This window comes from Fusarium falciforme, chromosome 2 (assembly GCF_026873545.1).
Source record: "Fusarium falciforme chromosome 2, complete sequence".
Classification (NCBI taxonomy): Eukaryota; Fungi; Ascomycota; class Sordariomycetes; order Hypocreales; family Nectriaceae; genus Fusarium; species Fusarium falciforme.
Genome location: NC_070545.1, coordinates 1,458,062 through 1,474,952, shown reverse-complemented (window position 1 = coordinate 1,474,952; position 16,891 = coordinate 1,458,062). Strand labels below are relative to the sequence as shown.

The 16,891-nt window shown below is 54.9% G+C and overlaps 3 protein-coding genes and 1 pseudogene across 4 annotated transcripts, besides 1 other annotated feature; 2 read left to right on the top strand and 2 right to left on the bottom strand.

Annotated features, from left to right (window-relative positions):
• Positions 1-303: 303 nt before the first annotated feature.
• NCS54_00242600 (Hypothetical protein) lies at positions 304-3,882 on the bottom strand (the record flags this gene model as incomplete). Its single annotated transcript, XM_053148024.1, has 1 exon — positions 304-3,882. The coding sequence occupies one exon, from the start codon at positions 3,880-3,882 to the stop codon at positions 304-306; it is 3,579 nt and encodes a 1,192-aa protein (XP_053003999.1).
• Positions 3,883-4,777: 895 nt separating this feature from the next.
• Positions 4,778-5,272, bottom strand: NCS54_00242500 (Hypothetical protein; the record flags this gene model as incomplete). Its single annotated transcript, XM_053148023.1, has 1 exon — positions 4,778-5,272. The coding sequence occupies one exon, from the start codon at positions 5,270-5,272 to the stop codon at positions 4,778-4,780; it is 495 nt and encodes a 164-aa protein (XP_053003998.1).
• A 2,911-nt stretch (positions 5,273-8,183) lies between these two features.
• On the top strand, positions 8,184-10,649 carry NCS54_00242400 (Phosphatidylinositol 4-kinase; the record flags this gene model as incomplete). The annotated part of the gene is made up of 3 exons (XM_053148022.1): positions 8,184-8,845; positions 8,895-9,677; positions 9,740-10,649. The coding sequence occupies 3 exons, from the start codon at positions 8,184-8,186 to the stop codon at positions 10,647-10,649; spliced, it is 2,355 nt and encodes a 784-aa protein (XP_053003997.1).
• A 4,200-nt stretch (positions 10,650-14,849) lies between these two features.
• Positions 14,850-16,333, top strand: NCS54_00242300 (annotated as a pseudogene). Its single transcript has 6 exons — positions 14,850-14,981; positions 15,045-15,206; positions 15,504-15,589; positions 15,885-16,043; positions 16,091-16,192; positions 16,249-16,333.
• Positions 14,850-16,333: a sequence feature.
• Positions 16,334-16,891: the final 558 nt, after the last annotated feature.

Below are 16,891 nucleotides of genomic sequence, written 5' to 3'. Positions count from 1 at the left end.
GGCAGGTCATTTAGATAGGTACATAGTTAGTTAGGTAGTTTAGTTTGACAACAATGAAATATCTCACAACCATGATCTCGGTACTTGGGTAGTGAATGTTTCAATAGACAAGTATATTGTACACGAATCAACAACAACAAAGGCTCAGGAGAGTTATACATATCTACATACAGGTTCTTTTCATTTATCCATGCCATTTACCCCCTCTTATCATGCCTTCATAACTCTGACTTTTCGTACACTGATGCAACTTGCATCATTTTTCTCTCCTCGAGGCTTTGGTTAGTCTTCTCCCCATATTTACTAGACCATCTCCCGGATAAGGGGAGGAGGCTTGGTCCTGTCCATCTTTCCGCGCGTGTTGGCGCCGTGGTGGTTCTTTTTCGAGTAGGTCTTCTTCCGGCGAATGCCACCGTGAGGGCGCTGATCGTACCGGTCCCAGAAGTCGTTCCAGTAGCTGAACCGCTCGCGGGCGGCCTGCTGGTCTGGAGCCTCTGGCTTAAGGTCCTTGGCCTCGATCTTGGCCTCACCCACTTCATCTGCGCCCAGCTCCTGCATGGCCTGCTCCCTACGGCGCTTGGCCCACATGGCTGCGTACCGTCGGACCTTGTTGTGCAGCATACTCTTCCACTCCTGCAGGTCCGCGGGGCTCTTGGGGTCGTGCTTGATGCCGAGGCCCTGCTCCCGCTTCTTCTCCTTGGCTAGTTCCTTAAGGAGGGCCTCCTTGACCTTCATCAGCTCATGGTAGGACATGCTCTGCAGGACCTTGTCGAGGTCACGGGCAGACACCTCCTTGCCGTTGATCACATATGTGGTAGGCATGCTCTCAATCTCAGAGGTGGTAAACGCGTGATGCAGACGGGGGTACTTTTCCTCGACGCTGGAGACCTGGCGCGAGATGTCCTCGGACCACGCAGCCATCTTGCGTTTCTCAAGCCAATCCTGCTGCAGGCGGTAAACAACGTTCTTGGGCGCCTTGAGGATACGCGTGTTCTGGAGGTGACGCTTCTCCTTGTTGGATCGCTGCGGGTTCCATCCTGTCCAGCCTGGCATGAGCATAGTCTCACACCAGTACATTGCCCGCTCCCATCTGCCCAGCTCGGCCAGGTTGCGGATAGCCAACGCCCAGATGGCCCTTGTGAGCTTGAAGCCTGCACCCACCACCTTGTCGATGCTATCTGAGAGCCCCTGAGCGTCCTCCTTCTCCTTGTACACCCGCAGGACGACATTCAAAATGCGAGCGAGGTCATACTCGCTGCCTGCAAAGACTCCCTCACCCGAGGGCTTCTTGCTGGATTCAAGGATGCGCTCCCAGGCCTTGTCCCAGAGGTCCAGGACCTCGTCATACTTTTCTTCCCTGTAGTGCGCAAGCATCAGGGCCGACACCACAGTAGGGGGGAACTGCTCCTGGCTCCGGTACTCTGGGAACACTTGGGCAAACAGGCTCATGAGTTCTTCAGCGGAACCAAGTTCACGGAGCTCCACAAGAAGCGCAACAGCTCTTCCAACATGCTGGCTCTCCTCTCTCAGCCGAGCAATGTTGCCCGCATCATCGTTGCCACCGGCAACAGTTGCATGGCGGCCGGCAGTCTTGGATGCTTCCACAGACTTGCGGAAGTGTTCGACAAATTCATTTGCCAGATTTTTAGTCCGTTGTTCTCCAGGCTTCCGCTTGGCAGCCGCGCTGACGAGCGCAACGAGAGCGCCAAAGGTGACGGGCATCTCCGACTTTTGAAGACGAGCATGGATTTTCTCGACTAGTTCATACTCGCCAACGCGCGCGGCTCCCGCCATGACGATGGCGAAATGCTCTGGCGTGACGAGGAAGAGTTGCTCCTCATCGGCCCGCTTCAAGAGCGAGTAGGCGGGATGGATCTGGTTGACCTTGACGAGAGCCTGAAGAAGGAACCCATAAGTCTCGTCGTCCCATTCCACGTTAAACTCTCGCATAAACCGGAGCAGGTCGTAGACCTTGTCGATCTTGCCCTCGACACCGTAGAAGTTGATGAGCTGGTTCCAGATGGCCGAGTGGGTAAGTTTGCGCTCGGTCAGCTCGATACACAGGCTCTCTGCCTCGGAGAGGAGGTTGTTTTGGCAATATGCTACCACCAGGGCCAGGGCCATCTCCTTGCTGATGGGCATTCCGATCTTCTGAGACCGGCTGAGGAATTCCAGGGTCGTGTCTAGGTCTCCCTTCTTGGCACTCATTGCCATGACATGGGCATAGGTGAAGGAATCCGGCTGGTGGTGCTGCGAGATCTCATCGAAGCATTTCATAACGCCATCGTAGTCGCTCACTCGCATGTAAGCTTTGAGCATGGTGTTCCAACTGTCGATATCCGGCCTCACCCCGTACTCGTTCGTCATCTTCTCAAGCTCAGCCCAGGCGCCCTGGACATCCCCAGCTTGGGAACAAGCATTCAGGGGGCTTCTAAAGCCGCGCGGGGTTTTGAGCATTTCGGGGAACTCTTCAGCGTACTGGTTCCATAAGTCTCGTGTCTTTTGAACGTCACCCTGTGAAGCGTACAGCTTCATGAATTTCTCGTAGCCCCATTTGTTCAGGCCACCCTTGGTTCTCATCCAGTCCTGGCGCAGCTCTTCAAGTCTGGGTGTGTTCTTGGGAAAGTTGACCTTGAACATGCCACGGAAGACAGGCATGGCGGGTACTGCACCAGGGAGCTCCCGGAACTTCTGGTAGAGAACAGGAAGCTTTTGGATGGTGGTGCGAGTCTCTTGTTTCTCGTACCAGCGGTCAAACATGCGAACAAAGTAGTCGTTGTATAGATCGGCATCATTTAGGGTCTCGAGGATGATGGCAGCTTGCTCTGGACGGCAGGGCTCCCACAGCGCCATCCTCGCAAAGTGTCTCCGAAAGATGCGGAAAGCAAGGTTAGAAACCTCGTCGCCCTGGATCTTCTTGTAGTATTCGGCGCCTTCTTCCGTGACAAGATACTGACGGAAAGCAAAGTAGAGGTCTCCTTGGTTGGGAAGAGTTTCGAGCTGCTGAAGCCGCTCGGTGCTGAGTGGTGCCTCTGGTGACTTCTTGCGCTGTTCCTCGCAGTACGTGATCCAGACTTGCAGGGTTTCCGCCCACTTTTGCGAGCTCATGGCGTCTGCAATGAGATACTCGAGGCCATTGCTGAATCCCGTCTCTTGAAGCCCCTTTCTGAAGTACTCCACAGCCGACGGCATATCACCAGCGCGAAGCAACAAGATGATTCCTGCAGTCAGGAGTGACTCGGTCCATTCTTCTGAAGGTATTTGGCGAAAGACAGAAGCTGCTCTCCCTGTCTCGACGACTCCGTGAGATTTGGAGAGATATTCGACTACCAACCCCCGGACAGGGCGTCGCTGGTCGTTGTTCATTCCACAGTATAAATCCCAGACATCCTGATACCGGTGCCCGTCCGCCTCCAAAAGCTCCTGGATTTCCTCAAGTTCCGACCTGTCCCCATTGTTTCTGGCAGCGGTCGATGCGGATTGTGTGCTTGCGTCTTCTCCTTCGGCCGAGGGCGGGGAAGGCTCTGAAGAGAACGGCCGTCTCTGTGTCACGACAGCTGTCCGTTGCCCAGCTTGGGAACTGGGAAGCTTGGGGTATATCTGGCGAAGCAGCGGGAGGGTCGAAGTCGGATAGAGGAAGTCGAGCATAAAGGCCGAAGCAACCAATGTCGGCTGCAGCTGACGGGAGACTAGATCTGAACTCGCGGCCTCGACATCGACAGCTCGCGACGAGCTGGGCAAGGCGCTGGCGAGCTCGATTGCGGAGGCGCCATGCTGCCAGAAGCCGGTGCGCAGCTGGCGAGATCGATTGGGCGCGTGTGACTGCCTTATGGCGCGCTGGAGGCTGCGCGTTTCAAGGCCGGCAGCCGTTCGTTCAAGCATTGGGTCGAAGAGGGGTCTGCTTTATGCCAGCATGCTTGGGTCAGTTGCAAGCAGAGCAGAGAGAAGCAAATTCGGCGAGGGGGAGGTCGGTTCGTGGGGTGCAGGGATTGAGAGACACAACAAATGGATGCGGGGGAAGCCTGATTAAGCACGAGATAACACGGCAGAGCGTTATAAAGGAGGCTGATTAAGAGCCTTTTACCGACAAGACTCGCAGACAAAAAGAAGAAGCAAAAAACTCAAGCAGGGCCTAGCTTCAAGATCATCATTATCAGCCCATGGACGCTCTCATGGCGAAAAAAAATATATGGAATTGTCAATGGCCAATGGGCGAGGCTCCAACTACGGGAAATAGCGGGCCTGACGGGTTCGACAGTTCTCGACTCAGCACCCCGGCCTTGTCAGCAAAAGCGACCAATCAGTGTTAACCTTGTGCTAACGGCTTCACTACAGGTATTGACGGACAAATACAAGTCGTGTTAGTTTCAATTGTTTATCAATTTGCTGGTTAGACCCAAGTCAAACTCGGCTGCTTTGAATATCGTATCGTAATCGTACAAAAGAAAAGAAAAGAAAAAACGTGCTGCCCAAGGATACAATCTTTAATTGCAAAAGCCCATAGCGCCCTCTTATCCATTGGTTCCCAAAAAGATGCCATCCGTTTTACCGAACAAAGGAAACTCCCCACGTGAGATATCCAGCTCTCCGTGCGTTTTGATCAGGGGGGAGAGAAACAGGCAGAGAAGAATAATAGGTGGCATCCAGTCATCGTACAATCAAAGATTAAGGTATATGATGTGGGTATCGATCTGGTTTCCATCTTCGTTCATTTGGAACGAGTGGAGATGAATGTACTGGTAGGTTGATAGGTGGGTAGACAGGCACAGCGTTGCCTTTATTCGTCGGTCTTGACCTCTTCCTTCTCAGAAGAAGAGGCTCGGACCTCGTTCCGCAGACCGGACAGGACATCGGCCTGTCGGGCCGCCGCCTCGAGCTCCATCTCCAGCCGAGGTCCCCGACTTCGGCTCCGTGTCCGTTGTCGCCGCCGGAAGGGACGCTGCTGCTCGATGGGGGAGGCAACGCGGGAGGGACAGTGCTCGCGGCGGAGCCTGGCGTGGAGAAGTCTTCGCCTGGTTGGCGACAGAACTCTCCTCGGGGATGAGGCCCGTGATGTGTAGCCGAGAGAGGGGGACACTGCGCGGCGGCGAGAACGTCCTCGGAGGGTACTCGACTCATCCGAGGGCGCACAGCGGATTGAGCGGGCGTTGCCGCCGCGGGTCATGCTTCGCTCCCTCTTGCGGCCTCGCATGCCATCGTGGTCGGCAGCGGGAGAGACAATGGTGGGTGGTTCGGCAAAGGAGGAGCTGCCGGGTGCGACTCTCGCCGACATTATGCCTTGGCTCCTTGGCGAGGTAGAAGATGATCGAGTTGTAGGTAGGATACGGAGCGGATGTAGATACGGACAAGGCGAGAGGGAAAGGCACAGAGTGGAAGCGAGAGGTAGTGATTGATGATCAAGACGGAATAAACAAGACAAGGAGAGTATTATATAAGGAGTCTCTTTGTATTGTTTGTTGGGTCACTCGAGGAACAACAGACTACCTCTAGAGATGGAGTCGTCTGATGCAGGGAGACGTGGCAGCGGCATGTACGTTTGTTTTTGTGCAACTCGTGAAAAATGGCAAGAGTAGGAAAAAAAAAGTTGGGCCTCCCTCGACATTATAAATAGTTGCAGGGTAAAACAAACAAAAGGGGGAACGAATTGATGGAGAGGAGGCCAAGGGATGTGGATGGGATGGAGGAGGGGGTGCGGTACGGCATTGACATCCGTCCCGTCAGCAGGCGAATTGGAAGCGAAGAAGCGTAAGGAAAAAAGAAGCAAGATCCTCAGGGCGTCAAATGTCAGTCATATGATGGAATGGGGTTGTTGCTTGGCTCGGGACCCTTTGTCTTTTTGCCTTTCGCTCTGTGTGTCTCTCATGGATGTTTTGGAGTCTGGGTCGCCTAACTTTCCTACCCCCCTGCCTTGTCATGGATGCTTCTCCTGGACCCTGGAAGCCTTCCATTGACGACAATCCCAGTCGTTCCAAATTAACTGCAATGCAATGCTATGCAATGCTTCAGAACTTGTCGATTGGGAGAAAGGAAAAGGATGGATGGCTCCACGACGTGTGCGATGTGCAACCCCAAGCATCAGCCCAAATCTGCGGGGGCTGAACTCTGTCTTGATTAGTCGGATCGGGAGTTGGACAGCAGCATCTGTCTTGCACGGGATGGAGGGATGTGGCAAGCCGTCAGTTCAACTTGACGGCAGCTCTTCCCCGCGTGCTGGCCGTTGCTGCTAGAGCATGCACACTCAGCACTGTAAGTAAGTTACGGAATCCTGTCAGCCCGTGTGTAGACCTTGGATTGGACGCCCCGAGAGGACAGTACAGTAGCGTCGTCTCAAGGAGAGCCAGCTTGCTCCAAAGGACTTGGTCAAGTGCTACCCCAGACAGATGCCGTCGGGGGTGAATCACCGGACGATCATCTCCCAGCTGGTGCTTACGAAACATGACGAACGCATGTCATGACGTATCAGCCAACGTCGGGAAACCTACAAAACGTGCTCAGGTGCCCTCTGTACCTGGGCAGCCTGGCCTGCTGCCGGTACGGTGCGGAACGAGAAAACATGTGTTTTGGTGTGCATTGCTACCCATCAGCAGGATGCACAGTTTCGTCTACGTAACACTGCCTCGAGGCTCGACGAGATAGTAGAAACAGTCCATATTCACACTCTGTAGCCATATCCGTCACCGTGGCTTGGCAGGTTCTCGTCATCATCAACAGCTCGGCCGAGGAGGCTCACAAGGTGACTTGGCTCAATTCCTCCACCACACCCTCACCCGTCGATCAGAGGACTCTTAGCGCCCAGGGCACCTGAGATGCATCGCTCGTTGGCTGTCTCAGCATGGCCGCCTCGAGGTGGTGGCGTCGGCTTGGAATCCTTCAGCGCGTTTATTCCTCCAGCAGTCAAACCAAAACCGTTCCAGCAAAGTGGCTCTTCTCGCCCGAGGGAAACCTTGGGGGTTTCTGCCGCCTTGAGGAGCAAACACGCTGATGTCAATGGGTCGAGACCGGTCCATTGGCGCTGGCCCAGCATAGAGTCTGCTGGTTGTGATAGGGCAGATGCGGCAGCCCGCCTGCGAGCTTATTCCAAGCAGTAACAACAAAGCCGGAAAGCCGTGAGCTGTCATCGAGGTTGTGATGGGAAACGAGAATGGCTTATACCACGGTGGCAGGCAGACATGATGATGGCTTGGAGCCAAGCAGGCAGGCACCCATTTAAACTCGAAGCCAGGTATCCTTCTTTTTTTGCTTCGCGAGTCCAGGGCGGCTTGAAAGTGTGCCAATCGCTAATCGGCCGTTACGCCGTGTCGGCGGAAACGAGTCTCAGCCTGTCCTCGGGGGTGTCGAGTTCCGGGGCCGATAACCAATGCATTTCAACCTTGAAAAAAAAAATAGACAGCGCATCATGGAGACAGCTTGATCTCCTATCGTCTGCCTTGGCCTTCTTGGCGGATAGCATGATCCTCAAAACCATAGGTAAATGAAGCGACTCTCGATGCATAACCACACGAGATTAAATTTCACTATCAAGTCGTAAATTCCAACAGATCAAGTCCTAATTACACACTCGCCTCGATCTGTAAGCAGCGTTCATGACTGTTTGTTTTTTTCCGCTTCCGGCTCAGGGGTACGTACCCACCGGAGTCCTTGCTCCTCCCGTTTCCGTCCCTGTCACAAGCTGGAAAACAGGAAGGAGGTGGCCACGCGAGCCTGGAGGACGCCATTGGATGACAACATGTGCCAGCTCCCAAACCTGCAACTGGTGAACAACCTACCAACACTCAGACCATCACTGTCCCGTCGTCATTTCAGGAGCTTCACTTCGGTTGGTGACAGCGACAACGCGTCTACTGGCTGCTGTTGCTTCCTTCTTCCTCTTCTTCACCTTTAAATCTTATCACCCTTTACCTTTCTCTGCTTCTCTTTTTGGCTTACTCCTTTTTAAAATCCCCTTGTAGTCCTGCTCATACCCTCTTCCATCCTTCCGTCCCCGTCCCAGGAATCAAAATAATCCGCCCCTTTTCATCCTGCGATAGCGCGCGCTGCCACCATCGGACAACGGAACGAATTTGCTCGCCGCCATCTAATCCGCGTTTCTACCTCCGTCGATAAGGAATGGCCCTGCAAAGCCCCTAAACCAACGTCGAATCCTCTCCTCCTTCTCCTCGTTGGCTCCCGCGACCTTCGCAGCCATGCCTCGATCCCGTCCGGCGACAACGGGCTACGAACGCCTCGCCCAGGCCGACGACCTCAGCTCCGACTCCGAGGATGATCCTCTCTCCCAATCATACGCTTCGCTGCAGCCAGCCGCGGCGCCCCGATATGCCCCCGTCAACCAGCCGCGCCATCGCTCTGGCATGGCCAGCCCGAAGTCCTTCGTCTCAGCCTCAAGGCCCAAGTTCCGTCACCGTGCCGGTAGCAGCTCCGGTGTCGACCTCAAGGCTATCAATGCGCGGCTCGAGCGCTGGGCCGACGAAATCGCCTCCCGTTTCAAGCGCAAGGGCAGGAATCAACCTGGCGAAGAGGAACGTCTTGAGATCCATTACTCAGTCTTCCAGCCTCCAGAAGGCGTTCGCCCTGTTACTGCTGAGAGCATGGCCGAGTTTCAAGAAGGTTTTATGACAAAGGCCGAATTCGAGACTATCGTCGAGAGCGTCCGAACTGCCATTCGGCAAGAGATTCACCCGAGTATGATCTCACAGGGTAGCTCAGGTAGTTACTTCGCGCGGAACCCAGACGGTAAGATTGTAGGCGTGTTCAAGCCCAAAGATGAGGAGCCCTACGCGGCAGGAAACCCCAAATGGAACAAGTGGATTCATCGGAACCTGTTCCCTTGCTGTTTTGGACGAGCCTGGTATATATCATTCGCCTCCTCCTTTCAACCGTTGCTGACTCGTCTCCAGTCTTATCCCCAACTTGTCATATGTCAGTGAAGCCGCCGCTTATGTCCTCGATTGCCAGTTGAGAACACATCTCGTCCCATATACCGATGTTGTTTGGCTATCCTCCAAATCCTTTCACTACCCGTTCTGGGACCGACGAAAGTTCAATCGAAAGAAGAGGCCTCTTCCTGCAAAGCCCGGCAGCTTCCAGGTCTTCCTCAAGGGCTTCAAGGACGCAAATGTATTCCTGCGTGAACATCCCTGGCCGGATCAGTATTGGTCAGGGTTCCGGACAAATGATGGACAAAACAAGAAGAGGAGGAGGTGGACTGAGAGTTGTCGTCCCTCAGGGAATGCTTCGCCGGATGATGCGTACGCCAGTGATGACGAGCAGGGCCAGGACAATCATCTCTTAGGTCCTGAGAACTTCATCTGGACGGAAAACCTTAAAGAATCCTTACGCGAGGAGCTCGAAAAATTGGTCATCCTCGACTACATCATGCGAAACACGGATCGTGGCCTCGACAATTGGATGATCAAGGTCGACTGGGAAGCTGGCAAGGCCTCTATAGCCTCAGATCCAATTCACTTGAACATGGAGCCAGTCGTTGAGGAAGAGGGCCCCCGTCCTGTTGATCTCTCCCAGCAGGCCCCTCGTGCCACGAGAGCATCATACCCCTACAAGACACAGAAACCGATGAGTGCCTCCAACCGGCAATACACAGGGAATGAGCCCACCATCAGCATCGGAGCTATCGATAACTCGCTCTCGTGGCCTTGGAAGCACCCGGATGCTTGGAGAAGGTAAGAACAGACTCTGAAGCTGATTCCTCGTTATCATGAGATATGCTAACCCTCAATGTTAGTTTCCCCTTTGGCTGGCTCTTCTTACCTGTCGACCTCATCGGTAGACCCTTTTCCCAAAAGACACGGGATCACTTTTTACCTCTGCTCACATCCACCACATGGTGGAGTCAAACGACTCTTGCTCTGAAGAGGGTGTTCCAGATGGATGTTGACTTCCAGGAGCGCATGTTTGCCAAGCAGATCGCCGTCATGAAGGGTCAGGCGTGGAATGTCGTTGAGACGCTAAAGACGCCTGACCATGGCCCTCTCGAACTCACCCGCCGAGCACGAGTCTGCGTCTGGGATGACCTGGTTGACGTCCCCGTCGCGGTCCCAATGCGTGCTACATCGTCTGAAGTCCGCCGCAACCCCCACGTCCGCCAGTCTATGGACGAGGCCGACATCGCGAGCTCGGCTCCAGCCAATAACCCTCCCATTGAGGATCTCCTCGGACTCGCCAGTGCCCCAGCAGATATGCCTCATCCCGGTCGGTTCGAGCTTGCTTCTCCAACAGGCGAGACAGCCCAATCACCTGATGAGGTTCCTTCGAGCGATTCCAACTTCCTGGGACCTGCGGGGCAGCAGCAGCAGCAGCGTAGCGGGGAGCTGAATGAGCGTCCCACCGTCCAGGCAGGCGGGTTTAGAAACAGTTACCAAGGGCCTGTACGGGCGCTCAATATGTACGAGCCAGCACGTCAGCAGACGTCGCGGCAGCAGCGGAGGTACTCGTTCGCCAATACCGCTGCACGGCGCAACAGCAACGCCATTGCGCAGCAGTACTATGGAGACATTCACGAGGCCTATACTGACGACCTGGAGGGCGACCTCGGCTATGCCGCGGCCGAGGGTCAGATGGGCAACCAACGCAAGGTCATCGTGGAGCGCCTCGAGGCTGTCAAGAGCAGGAACCCCGTCTTTACGTGTTGGTGAGCGCGTCGAACCCAACCGACTGAGCATCCAGTTCAACTGAGCCTCGGCGGTGTTGGCTCGAGTTCCAACGCGACTGCGACTGTTGGTGGCCGCGACGGGGCTCGGGCGCGTGAAAGCGTGTGCTCTACTCCAGCCGCAGCCGCCACGTTCTAACCATCCCAACGCGCGCCGTCGTATGAGATCACGACCCATGTCTTTAGAGCACCTTAATTTTGGGCCTCCAGGGGTTCGTTCCGTTGCTGGCCAGCCTCAGGGCTTCGCCGACATGCTGTTTGCGTGTCTTGCTTATTCGAGCTTATCATGCATGAGAGCGGCTGATGAAGATGTCTCAAACTCTCAAACCGACCTATCAACTGGGGGGCCTCATCCATTTGATGAACCCCCCCCTTTCCCTCCGCCTTGCCCCAGGGAAGGAAGACGCAGTGCAGTACGGTACAGTACAGTTCAAGCTGCAGAGGAAAGGGGAAAGAGGACCGACCAGGAAATGAAAAGAAATTCAAGTTGACCTGCATACAGCACATAGGTAGCAGTAGATTGGGGACAAGACAGCGAAGCGATGGTGGGCGCAGAGTGAGCGGGGTCGAGAGCTGACCTGTCATGTTGTACAGTATTTCCAATGGGCGTCTTGCGGTCCTTTTTTCTTGTTTGCTCCGGTCTTGTTTGATCGTGTCTTGGGTCTGGTGGGAAGGCAATTTTAAACGCGTCATGACGGTTGAGATGCATCCACGGGAAGGAAAAAGGATTCATGGACAAAGAAAGACATGTAGTTAGTCAAAATAGAACAGCCTCGAGCGTGTCAGCGTCTTCTGGATGATATCCTCTTTCGGTTCGGGTCCGACTGTCGACCCCCTTTAGCTCGGTTACATCCAAATGAAAATGCTGCTGTAGCAGTGCAGCTCAGCTCTGCTTTGCTTAGTGGAGGGATGGATGGATTCTAGAGGAAGCATGCCGCACGTGGGACGCAGAGGTCGGTCCCAGAGGGTCGGACGGAGAGTGTCTAAGGGCTGAACAGTCAAGTCAAGTCAATGGATGGCTGGCCTACTGCGCCTGCAAAGCGAGCTGGTGGCCGTGGCCGTGGCCGACCCTCGTTTCCCGCTCCTCCCGTCATCCCGCGCGTCCAGCGTCCAGCATAGCCCACAGGTTTCCCGACTCTCTGGTCAAAAACCCGAGAGTCTGGGTCGGCAAGCCGTGGCTCGAGCATGGTTCCCCTGTCTCTTGTGGCACCGGCGATAGGTAGCGCACGAGCACCTTGGACCAACCCCCTAAGGGAAACGGACGGAAAGGCACACCGAGCAGTTATCCCTTTTCAAGCAAAGTAGCGTCCATGTCTCGCGGAAACGGCGTCGCTTCATCGTCTTTTGAGCATTTCCCATGGGACACCGCGGCTAACACACCGGTCTGGCAAGGATGGCCTCTCTAACTAAACCGCTGGCATTAGCCTCCGTGCAGCCTTTCCTTAGCAGGTGGTCAGGGAGGTCGCAATCGGTCGACGATCCTCCTCCGTCGTGCAGCCCTGCCTGGAATTCTTGGAATTCGGTGCTTGCTGTCCCCCACAAGACTCCATGTTGGCGGGCCGTAGCGGCCGTACAAGATTGGGTGTGGGTACCGGAGTGATGGGACGCCTCTGGGCGTGATAACGTCCGCAACGTTGCGGGAGTCCGCCGTGCCATCTAATGCAATATTATCTCGTAATCGTTTGCTGATCGCATGCGAGTCTTGTTTCGCTCTAGCTGCCCGCGCTGGTGTGATCATGGATGGCCCAGCGCCGTGGTTGTTTCGTCTTGTCTTGTCTCGCTGCTGTCGAGTTGTATTCAAGACTCACTCTTCCATGTCTTCTTTCCCATCCTGGGACTCGAGGGCCTTTTGTCCTCGGCAGATACGCACAGTCCGTGACAAGGCACTGCCTGGCCCGGCTCCATCATGCCTCGGTCCTTCTCTGCCGTGGGCAGCTCCAGCAGGCCGGTCATGCCCAGATGAGGTTGAGCTTGTCGGGAACCCCTTGTGTGGGGATGCGGGAGTAGGGGTAAGGAATGGCCTTCCAAAGGAACCCACCAGTACCGCTAACCCTCGACTGCACCAGACTCCCGGTTCCAGAGTTGCCTTTCCAGGGTCCTTGAAACAGTGTCAGAGCGGTTAGAGGCATGGCCGCGAACTCGGAGAGGAGCTCTGGCTTGCCCATGTCCCACCACTTCTGCCGTCCTGCGACCTGCAGCGGCCCGTCGACAAGCACAAGCAGCTAGAGCGGCGCGAGTCCGTCTTGTTTGTTCCATCGATGGATGCCTTTGTACAGTTTCCAAGCCGCTGATGTCGGTCAGGGAATCGACACGTCGTATGATGTTGGCCACAAGTAAGGGCGAGCCGATGGGGGGCACAAAAAGAACCTGCACACCAGCCGCGAGAGCCCGCAGCCCGATGCAACTTAGCGGCCCATTGCCAACGCCAATGTGGCCATGAGGCCTCCTTCCTCTTCCCTTCCTACCACTAGAATTCTCCTGTCTCCAGATGGTGCATATTGACCTGCCTGCTGGTTGAGGGCCCGTAGTCGGCCTAGCTGTGGACACAGGAGGCGGTGAAGAGATGAAGCTTCGTGCCCGTGGTCCTGGAATTTCCCTTGCTGGACTTTGAGAGGCCCCCAAGACTCCCAAGGTGGATCGGTCACGGTGCCCCTGAGGCCAGGCGATGGCCTCCATCCATCATCGTGCCTCGTTTCTGGACATGCCGTCCTCCTCTGTCGCTTCCACCGCGGTCCCTCACATCCTGAGATTGCCTCTGGAAGAAACCATGGGGTAAGTAAGCAGGGCTATCCCCGTGCCCGTGCTTGATCCATGCTGGTTAAACCGCTTTCCAATTTAGCCAGTATAGCCAGTCACCCAGTATAGCAAAGCTCCGAAGATGGCGGCGCGGCGGATTCAGCCCGCCTCTGTCCTGAGGTCCCAAGTCCATGTCCTCGGTATTGACATGGTCTGCCATTGGGCTATGCCCCCAAGTGGTCACTCAAGTGACCACAGGAGATCTTCCCTCACCCGCTGCAGAACGTCATAACACAAGGCGTGAACCACACCTCCCTCGTAAAGTGCCATCTTTGGGGGGCGGCGTCTGGTAGCACACACAGCCGCTGGCGTGGGGGAGAGACAGCCTCGCCATCGACGTGAAACAGTTCGCATCCCCCCTCTCTATGGGTAGCTCGTAGCTCCAAGCCATCCGCAGGTTCCGCAGGATTCCCGAAAAACAAATGTATGGATCTGAGATGGTGGGAGGGCTTCTGCCCAGGAATGGGCATTTTGTGTGGCTCCAATGGAGCTTGAAGGGAATGAGACCCTGGAAATGCTGCATCTGTATTCGACCGCAATCATGTCTGAACATGCGGCACACCAACCCCTCCACTAAGAGTGGAACCAGTGTCGTCGTCCAAGCATGGAGCCATAGAGAAGTCGACGATGAGGCAATCCTAGAAGTATCCCGGCCAGTTTCGTCCATTTTCATCTCATCCCGGCTCCTTCGCACCAGGAGATCGATCATACCTGATTAGAGCGTTGTTGCCTACTGCTCTTTGGGGTCGGTTGGGCATCGGATTGAGCCTGTTGGCCCATCCCTCGCAACAGTTCAAGGGACATCAACTTTGATCCCAGGTAGCAAGCCGTCTTGCTCTTGACTCCGATTCCAGCTCCAGGTTATTGGCCTCGGGTCATTGCACATATAGAAATAGCCCACAGCCGTAGGTCTGCGGGTAATCCCTGATGCTGAGGTGGACTCAAGCAATAGAGCTCTCAGAGGTCAAGATCGGCAGTAGAACCTTGGGAAACAACACTTTCTCGACCAATCTGCTCGGCTGTTGGCCAAGTCATCTCCGCATTGTCCCAGAAAGCCTCGCGGTGCCCGTAAGTGCTACGCAAGGCCGTTGTATGCAAGAGCCTCCATAAGCCCCGATATGTCTTTGGAGACTGCATCCCGGCACCAGGGTGGCTCTTGACGTGTGGACTCGGGCCACGCTCAGGGTACCACATGATTTCCTAACACTTGATAGTGGCCCAAATTCCCCTTAGAAGGAAGTTAAATCGACTTACCTTTATCGTCTCTCGCAGACAAACACCAAAACCACTCGTGAGCTTTCCAAAGGCGACGCAGTTTGGAAAACAATCCTGAACCATGGAAGCCGAGTAAGACAACCAAGATCTCTGGGTGTGAAGAACTCGCTAAGCCCCTCCCCCCCCTTTCAAAAGAGACGGAACCGTGCCCCTTGACGAGACGTTTACCGAGACCATTGAACACTATGGCCGCAGTTATCAACATTACGCCCTGACAAACGGAGTCTATTTTGCACCGATCGACGAGGTAGGACAATTTCCAGTAGTCAAGATAACTAAATCGTTAACGGAGCATGTCACACCGGTTTAGGACGAAATTTCACGCCTCGAGCTGATGCACGGGGTGCTCAACAGACTCTTCGACAACCGTCTAATATTCCCGCCCATCAGGTCTCCGAGAAGGATTCTTGACTGCGGTTGTGGCCCTGGGGACTGGGCTATGGAGGTTGCTTCGCAGTATCCTGATGCTGAGGTAAGTCGTTTTTCCCCGGTCCGACGCTCTTTGCTTCTCGTTACACGCGGTCCCTGCGAGGCGTCTTAATCGAAGAGGACTTGGCACACCACTCTGGGTACGACTCAGCGAGATCGACCGTTTTGCCCAACACCCAGCCCCCGTAACACTTGTCTAAGAACATCCGAGCAGAGCTCTGTCCGAGAGAGACTTGCAACCAGGGGCTGGGGACTGCTGAGTCGCCGATGCCGAAGGAGTCCTTTCGTTCCTTACGACCATGTTCAGAGATGGTAATAGGCGACTGATCGTCATCGACAGGTCCTCGGAATCGACATAAGCCCGCATATGATCCCTGAGAATCCACCCGACAACATGGAGCTCCAGGTTGATGACCTCAACGGAAGGTAGGTTGTCCAAGAACGAACCAAGAGCAAAGCGCTAAGTCATGACCCGGCATAGGTTCACATTCCAATCCAACCACTTTGATGTTGTCCACAGTCAGATGGTGGCAGGCGGAATACACGCGAATCGATGGCGAAGCTATATTCGAGATATATTTCGGGTACTGAGGCCGGGCGGCTGGTGTCAGATGGTCGAGATATACTTCAACGCGCAGTCGGACAACGGGACATTAACTCGAGGCAAGCCTTCCAATCCTCAAACAAGGGGTTGTCGACCAGTAATAACCATTGCATCCAGACCACGCTCTATCACGGTGGTCGAGGCGGTATCTGCAGAGCCAACAGCCGTACAAAGACCCTCGGGCACCATTGCAGATGGCAACCTGGATGAGAAGTGCGGGGTTTACCGAAGTCGAATCGAGGTTGTTGACCTTGCCGATGTGTGCTTGGTCAAACGGTAGGGCGCAGGTGATAACTTTGTTGTTGGGATGATGCTGATCATAGCACTGCAGATGCTCGAGAGTATGAGATCGGATGGGCGAACAACGAAAACGTGAACCAGCTCCTATACTCGCTGGCACTCTACCCCTTCACACAGTTCCTAGGGTGCGTCGGTGTCAGTTGAACTCCGGGGTACCGCGTGTTTGCTAAGCTCTCGGTAGGATGTCGTTTAACGATTTTCAGCTCCTGGTTGCCCAAGCAAGGAGCGAGGCCGGTAACCCGGCATTCAAGGTGAACACCCCCTGATTTTTCAAACCTGAAACTTGGTCGAAAGTCAGAGGTCTAACATGGTAGACGTGACTACGGCTGATAGGCTTACTTCCCCATGTAAGTCGGATGTGTCTTGGCTGCTTGATTGAAGTGCGATGCTGATCATTGAACACCAGATATGTATGTATTGGTAGGAAACCACGTCGAGGATAGGCGATACGAAGCCCAACAGAGGCTGGAAAGGCCGTGGGGCGACGGCGGTGCGCAGGGGACTGCATGCAAGCGCCGGGAAAGGGACAAGCGCCTTTCATTGACTTGAGGGGACGGATGGAAATAGATGACGATGACCAGGAGAAGGGGGCGAGAGGCTGTAAATGCGTCTCGATGCGCCTTGATGGGTCGTTGAAAGAAGGTTTGTATGGCTGGGGAGGCAGGCGGATGTGGCGCGCCGTCAAACGAATACCTAGTGCAGGAAGGCACGATGAGAACACACCAAGTCAGAGGAGGCAACCCAACCTATGAGGTAGGAAGGCCCAACCTCTGAGATGCCATGCGAGTGGAGGAAAGAACCTAGTCACGGGAGAAGGGGAACAG